This window comes from Maniola hyperantus, chromosome 11 (genome assembly GCF_902806685.2).
Source record: "Maniola hyperantus chromosome 11, iAphHyp1.2, whole genome shotgun sequence".
In the NCBI taxonomy this organism is placed as follows: Eukaryota; Metazoa; Arthropoda; class Insecta; order Lepidoptera; family Nymphalidae; genus Maniola; species Maniola hyperantus.
Window position 1 is genome coordinate 9,147,881 of NC_048546.1, and position 8,605 is coordinate 9,156,485.

At 39.9% G+C, this 8,605-nt stretch overlaps 1 protein-coding gene across 1 annotated transcript; it reads right to left on the bottom strand.

The window, feature by feature from the left end:
- Positions 1-7,083: 7,083 nt before the first annotated feature.
- Positions 7,084-7,731, bottom strand: LOC138403050 (uncharacterized). The gene has a single exon (XM_069502005.1). It carries the CDS (start codon positions 7,729-7,731, stop codon positions 7,084-7,086), a length of 648 nt encoding a protein of 215 aa, XP_069358106.1.
- Between the last annotated feature and the right edge of the window lie 874 nt (positions 7,732-8,605).

An 8,605-nucleotide genomic window follows, 5' to 3' on the forward strand; every position in this document is an offset into this window, starting at 1 on the left:
TTTTCAGAAATTTTCTTTTCTCTGCGACATAATATGTATTGATGCCACGTTATTTTATTGGCATCCATGCCATGTTATCTACATTTGTTCGAAAAGTCAAAGTGCCCAAGCTATTACTTAAATTTTTTTTGTTATACTTACTCACTTCCGATTGAAATATAATAATTATGTACCTTCAGAGTTCGTCAACCCCTTTTATACTTGAATAACGTTCAATTTCTACAGGTAGAGATAACAATGGAAATATAGTCATAATATATTTATACATATTTGAAAACTATTGGGTACCTACATTATTTACAGGTCTACGTATTCTTTGTAGTGCAGCAAGAATGCGTTGGTATTCATTATGCATTGTTTATAAATCTTAAGGCTGATTATTATTAAAAAAAATCCAATCGGAGTCTGAAATTCAATTACGCCTTTAGAGTAAGATTTCGAAATGGCGCCAAATCTGCAGCTTTGAACTCTGCCTTTACTTTAGTGATTTTCAACTTGACTTGCCCGTGTTTTCATTAAAGGAAAAAAAAACAAAATTGGATTAAGAACATGAAAGATCCAAAGTCGGGCCCAAGATTTCTCGAGCACTTTGATCCTTTATTTAATTAGACGCTAAGTTGCAAAGAAGTTTGAATTCCTACAATTTAATTTGGTAGCTAAATTTCTAATATGTAATAATAATAATAATAATAATAAAAACCTTTTATTCAGCCAAATTTACAAATAGGTAGAAACAGGTAGGGTGCCGTAGTCCCTGGGGAACCAAGGAGCCGACCAGTGTCCGTGCTCCCTGGTTCCCCAAGACCCAGGCACCCACTTCTTAAAACTAGCTTACTGTCTATCTTGGCCGAACGGGGCGCTGCCTCAGCTTATTGCTGCAGCCGGTCGACTGCAGCGCTGATTTTCAGGCATGGCCCCCAGTGATATCACGGGCCGATCGGGAGCGCGAACATCCCGTGCCTATGACATATTGACACATGCCGAGTTACTTGCTGTTAATAATTAATCGCTGTTAATAGTTAATCGCTCGTCGTCATTTCAACTGACAGATGTCCACTGTCGCACGCGACGCGACAGATCCAGATGGCAGTCGGGGAGGGAACGCAGTACACTCGCACAGCCCCCACGCTAATCCGGTGCGGGATAGCGCCGGTGACGTGCGGGTGTGCGGGGCGTCTCCCGCCGTGTACCCGATTGGCATCTCAACCTGTCGCGGTAGGTACCTACTTAGCGGTTTTCATTATCAACAGTCGACTCCAGTTTATTGGGCGATTTTCCGCCTTACTAACAGACCAATAATTGTTATCTCAGCAATCCACCCGTACATAAGACCCCGTGCGTCCCGACTCCCGACCAACCAGCGACTTTATTTATTTTCAACCGATTCCCAGGTTTATATCTTTTCCGGTTTAGCCTCGAAATAAATGCGGTACAATAACAATAAAGTAGGATTTTGCCACAGATTGCTGACATTTTCCCCGAGACGAAGGGAAGATATAAACCGCGCTCGTATTCTTATTAAAAAAGCTTTGCATATGCCCAACAAACTGAACGGTTCAAGAAAACACAGTACAGTGTACAGGGCTCCGCTGAAAGTAGGTCGCAGTAAGGATTGTACTCGCATGACAACCAATCACCAGCCATGCGAATTCAAGAATCTATCCATATACTTACTTGTATAGAGGTGGGAAACTATATGGCTATTTTTTACATTAAACTACTTTTTACCCCAGTCTTCGCTCACCTGAATAGCAGATCAATTTGTAAATTAGGCTTTAATGGCTCAATTATTTTAATCAAGTAAAAGCAGTGACAATAATAATAGCTTTCTTCACAGATGATGTATTTCTGTTGCCGCCTTAACAACAAATAGGTACTAAAAACAGGGGCTCCTATACAACAAACGTGATTTTCTTGCAGTTTTTATAGATAACTAGCTGATACCCGCGACTTCGTTCGCGTGGATTTCAGTTTTTGATATCCGGGGAACTGTTTGATTTTTCCGGGATAAAATGTAGCCTATGTCACTCTCCAGGTCCTTAACTATACCCATGCAAAAAATCACGTCGATCCGTTGCTCCGTTGCGACGTGATTGAAGGAGGTTTACAAACAAACACACTTTCGCATTTATATTAAGGGTACTGATGGTACGGAACTTCGTCCGCGTGTCTGACTCGCACTTGGCCGGTTTTTAAAAATCCTTTCTTAGCGGATGTCTACATCATAATAGCTATATTTGCATGCCAAATTTCAGCCTGATCCGTCCCACTGGACTACTGTTTAATCTGTGTGTCGATAGATCAGTCAGTCAGTTAGTCAATCCGTCAGATTTTCCTTTTATAGATTTAGATTTGAAGGTAAAGCCGATTGCTTTAAGAAAGTCATCAATTTTAAATGTAAGTTCATCATCGTCAGTCAAAGTTCCACTCAGTAAACTGAGAAACTCAAACCTCACGATCCAAACTTATCATAACGCCCTGTTATATGCTTAACAATTAATATTGTAGGTATATCTACGATACTTAGCTGTAGGTTAATATAGGCGAAGTTATCAAAGTGGTCTTGGCACAATATTAGTACGTCGGCAGGCCACAAGTTACGTGTTTAGTTCCAAACTTCGCAGACGCTGGATCAATTGTTACCAAATTTAAACAACCACAATTCCCTAATGTATCCAGTCGAAATTTCCACCAATTGTATAATTTATTGCCAGTGAACCGCATACGGTCTTAAGGCTTGGGAAAACGACGCGTGACCGCAGTGACGGGCGATGGAGATTGTAATATAAGGACTGATGTAAGTACGGCCTAGCAAAGTATTGTGCTTAGCCACAAAATTGCCATCTAGCTCAGTAGGCTAGTATGATATTTCATTATTACATATTTCGACAACGTTGATAGATTTTGAATCTCGAAACACTATAGTGTCAGTGTAAAATAAACTAAATTCTTTAATTTAATTTAATTTAAAACAACTTTATTGTTAATAGATTTACAGAGTGTAAGAATACAGGATACACTTAAAAAACAAAGGGCGACCTTATCACTAAAGTGATCTCTTCCAGCCAACCCAACGCCCCGCACACCCGCACGTCAAACGCACTCGCCCGCGCCGGATTAGTGCGGGGGCTGTGCGGGGCGTTCCCTCCTCAATTGCCATCTTGACCTGTCACGTACTATAGGTACATAATACACTAATGCTTGTATCATTACCCATATTATATCATCACTATTCACTACCCATATTATAAAAATGCGAAATTGTGTTTGTTTGTTGGTTTGTCCTTCAATCACGTCGCAATGGAGCAACGGATTGACGTGATTTTTTGCATGGATATAGAAGAGCTGGAAAGTGGCATTTAGGCTACTTTTTAACCCGGAAATCAAAGAGTTCCCACGGGATTTTTAAAACCTAAATCCACGCGGACGAAGTCGTGGGCATCAGCTAGGTACAAAATATATACTGTCGTTTCGTAGTAGCCATCGGGTGTCGCTGTGGCCACGCGATGTGACTGTCCAAGTCTTTAATACGTTCGTTGCAGGTCGGGGACTCTGAAGCAATGCAGGAGGAATAATATCCGGTGATTTAAAGTGAAATGTCAACGTTTAGAAACTGCAGCAGTGTGCTGCAGGCGTGTCGTATTTTTTTTTTTTTTTTTTTTTCCACACAAACAGAAAAAACACAATATTGATTTCTTCGTGCTCGTAAGCGCTTGGCGGCTTGTCTGAGCACTGCACTGTATTGGAAAGTTATACATAGTACGCGACAAGTCGAGATGGCAATCGGGGTGAGGACGCAAGCATCCAACTCCTCAACCCTGATGCTGTAAGAAATTGTATTCCTAAATCGTGGTGATCCCACGAAATTTGGTACAGAGATAGGTACATTGCATCCTGGAGACGGGCTACTACGGATAGGCTACTTTTCTAAATGCACGCAGGCAAAGCCGCGGGCATCAGCTAGTTTTAAATATTAGTATGGAACTGATAACAAGCTAGCTCTTGACTGCGATCTCATCTGTAACGGAGGTAAGTAGGTGACGTTGCAGTTTAAGATGGAAGTAAAAAATTTGAAGAGGTAAAACACCTAATCGGTTTCTACGCTTCGTACCGGAACGCTAAACGCTTGGCTGTACATTATTGCCTTGGTACGATGATATCAGACAGACAGACAGAGCAGAGAAAAACCCGCAAATTATTAATCTATAAATATAAAAAGAAAAGCTGACTGACTGACTGATCTATCAACACACAGCACAAACTACTGAAATTTGGCATTATGACGCAGACATCCGTCAAGAAAAGATTTTTAAAAATTCAACCCCTGAGGATGTAAAATAGAGGTTTGAAATTTGTATAGTCTACGCGGATGAAATCGCGGGGATAAGCTTGTTTCAAAATAATTATTGTTCTTACCAGAAAGCAAATTTGGGACAGGCAGCGCTTACCACTGTGTCAGAGAGGTCGTCAACCGTCAACAATTACACATTTGCCACATTGTTGATTTATCAGTGTGTCAGTCCAATAAAAACACACCGTAATTATCGTCTGCGCCGCGTCAAAGTAGGTGTATCACTAGTTAATGGCTTATTCTTTATTCCAACCAGTTCGGTGTGACAGTATAATAACAGAGTTGTACGCGCCTTATTACGAGCAGAATCACGAATATTCCCTTAAGGCATCGTGGACCTTGTAAGCTCTTTGTGTTATTTTAACTGGTAGCTTCTACTGGAAGCAAGTATACCTATGCAGGAATCCGTTGGGAAGGAACGTTTTGTTCTTAAAGGAAATGAATTTTTTTTAAGCTTAGGGTATATTTAATTAGTGTAAGCGGTAAGAGACGTCGGCCTTCTGTTCGGGCGGTCGCGGGTTCGATCCCGGTCACGCACCTTTAACTTTTCGGAGTTAATGTGCGTTTTATGGTGGAATTCGCCGACTTTTAAAACAGCCGATTTTATCAGATGACCAGCTGATGAAACTTATGTCTGCATATCCGTAGTGGCCCAGTGTGGCAGACTATGGCCTAAACTCTTATTATTCTGAGAGGATACAATTGGTCAGTAGTAGGCTGGCGATGGGTTGATCAGGATCATGATGATATTTGGTAAGTAAGTACAGAAAATAATGTACATCGACCTTTAGAAGGAGATAGCGGATTTGTAGAGCATTGTCTCTGTCGTTGAGACCGACAAAACGTCATACAGGTATGAGTGACAGAGACAACGCTCTACAAAGCCGAAATGTCATTCTAAAGGCCGATGTACATTACTTTCTGCCGCGTACCTGTAACAATTTATTATTTTGATTGTACCTATTCATCTCCCTACATTTTCGAAATTCTCTAGAACGATCAATAAAAATGCGCATCTCGAAAGTTCTGACTATAAATTGATGCATACTTTTTATTAAGTACTTACGGTGCTCACTGCTCCTAAAGTGTCGGATGACGGATCCAACTTAAAACGTGAAGAGTTAATTACATTTTACTTATAATTCCGCTAATAAGTCTTCAACGTCAAACATATTGATTGACAGCGACCATTTTGTATAACAGCAATTAATACAGAGAGTGCTGGCTCATCATACCTTGGGGCAATGCACAAATCGAATGGATAACGATGTACATAGAGCTATAAATGTTATGTAGGTGTAAAAACCGCATAAGTGCGAGTCGGACTCGCACACGAAGGGTTCCATCGTACCATCGTTCAATATATTTTGACATTTTTATGTGCAACACTAGAAGTTAATGATAACAGCGCAATCTATGGGTATGTGATCTTAGGCCAGTCATTAAAGCCAAAACCCGAAAGTAATTAGTAACTTGATGAAATTGTAGGGGGTTTTTAAAGATGGTGAAATAACTTATCGTGTGATTTTGCAGCGTTCTGGGGTGTACGGAAAGGGTTGAAAAGGGGTGAAACGGGTTTTTTGTTAATAACACTGCCAAAAAAATTAGTAACACGCTGCAAATTTATAATAAGGTTGTTCTTACCGTTTTGTAACGTTTATTAAATTTGCAGCGTTTTGCAACATACGGAACATTGTTTATTATTAAAAAACAATGAAATTTGTTATTAACAAGGGTAAAAAAAATAGTAACACGCTGCAAATTTGGAATTAGGTTGTTCTTACCGTTTTGTAACGTGTATTAAATTTGCAGCGTTTTGCAACATACGGAACATTGTTTATTATTAAAAAACAATGAAATTTGTTAATAACAGAGGTAAAAAAAATTAGTAACTCGGTGTAAATTTATTAACCTCTAGGGTACTGTGTCAGTCCTGAGCAAATTCACGAAGATTATTTATTTACTGAACGAACTCTACTTACCAAGAAACTATTATCTAATCTCTGCCTAAGTAAGAACCGAGGGAGGTCTTATTCGTAGAAAGTTAAGAAAATCAAAGCTGCATAGCTAAATAGGTACGCAGTCCGAGTCGTTTAATTATTTACAATTCAGTGAAACCGATGCTTATAAATCATTTGCAAACAACTTCTTGGCGTACTTCAACAGGTCTTAGGGATATACATAATTCACAAATACCGAAGCTCGGTACTGTACTGTGGTTATAGCATAAATGATCATAAATCACTTGCTGTAAACTCTTGAAGGCATACTATTTTATTCAAATACAGAATCAACTAATTTGCAACCGAAAGGCTAGCTGCTTATAATCTTAACGACTTCTTAGGTAGAATTGACTCGCCTAAGTATAAACTTCTGGATAGGCCTAGTGGTCAAAACCTCGTATTCGGGGGTCCAGGATTAGGTCGCACGCTTTTCGAGTTATGTGCGTTTTAAGCAAATAAATAACACTCGCTTTAACGGTGAATGAAAACATCGAGGTATTTTACTTTCATACTAATGATTCTCTATAATGTTTTAATAATAATAATAATAATAAAATAGTCATTTATTTAGGCAACTTGAACCCATTTGGACATACATAAAAGTAAATACAAATACAAATGTACAATTGTTAAAAATAATAATAATAAAATGAAAATAATAAAGTATACAATAATAAAATTTAAATTAAATTAAAATTAAAGATTGCCCCCAAATAGGAGGTTCGTACTTTATTTACGGTTATTGTCACGATGTACGGCAAGCCAGTACTTCAGTATGGGATTCTCAGGGCACTCAGAGCATACCCTGAGGACCTCGTTTTGAGAATCGCGGATGCGGGACCAAAATGCCGCAACACGAGATCTAACAACCGCGAAATAATCGGGCACTCTGGCGTCAGCAAACATGCCCGACGCACTGCAGTATTTAGGCAGTTTCATCAGAATGCGGTATGCGTTATTATACTGCACTCTGATGCTGCTACGTGCACTTTTCGTGGCGTTGAACCAAAGCTGACACGTGTAGAAGCATTGACAATATGCTCTAAACAGCGTCAGCTTCGCCTCAGGACTGCACCGTGCAAACCGACGTGCGAGCATATTACACCGAACAGCCAGAGCCCTCCTTTCGCGTTCTATATCGCGGTTATCACGCAAGTCCTCAGTTAGGATATGCCCCAAGTACCTGAACTGATCCACCCTTTCAATAGGTACACCATCTAAAAAAACCTTCGGAATCCTCTCCGGACCTCTACCTGAGCGGAATAACATCATCTGCGTCTTTTTAACATTATACTTCAGGCCGTGATCCCTTGCATAATGCTCGCAGATGGCCAATAATCTTCTAAGTCCCCTGATTGAGGGACTTAGAAGTACCATGTCGTCAGCGTAGCTTAAATTATTCAGGCAAGTTGTACCTATATGACAACCAATCCTTGTACTTCTAAGTTCCTCAATCAGATCGTTTACGTATAAGCTAAAGAGGTCCGGAGAGGTCAGCCCACCTTGACGTACGCCACACTCTAATATATAGTCATTAGAGATGGCGTCGCCCCATTTAACAAAGTTTGTCTGATTTTCGTACCAGTATCTCAACAGGTCTACAGTCTTACTGGGTACATTCGATGTTGTTAGTTTTTGCCAAAGTCGCTGGTAGTTAACTAGGTCGAAGGCGCGGCTTAGGTCTAAGAAGCAAGCATAAACCGACGTACCTCTGTTAGTGTAGTAGTTAACTGTTGATTTAAGACTGAAAACTGCAGAATCTGTTGAGAGTCCAGAACGAAAACCAAACTGCGTGTCGTCAACCTTTACGTTACCTTTTATACTTGGATGTAGTAGCCTTTCCAGAATTTTACCTATAACGGTCCCTAAAGAAATCGGCCGATAGTTTTTAAGGCTGGAAAGGTCACCAGTTTTATTTTTAGGGATTGGAACCACCAACGTTCTCATAAGATTTTTCGGCAAATATCCAGTATTTACACAAAAAGTAAATAATTCCGCCAAAATACGAAAAATATCGAAACCTGCAAATAAGATGTGTTCTATGCTCAGCCCGTCAAAACCTGGAGCTTTACCTCTCTTCATTTTTCTAACCACGTTGGCTATACAATCGGGTGTGTACAGTAGAGTAGATCCTTCGATACTTTTAAAGTCACTGGGCATAGAACCATGCTGCTGTACATTTTTAGCTGGCAAGGGATCAACCTTGAAGTTTGATTTGATTTGAAGTTTTCAAAAGTGTTTGGAATATAAC

Bases quoted from the DNA above. Each gene is read 5' to 3' on its own strand.
- LOC138403050 (XM_069502005.1), bottom strand. From the start codon at position 7,731: ATGGTACTTCTAAGTCCCTCAATCAGGGGACTTAGAAGATTATTGGCC.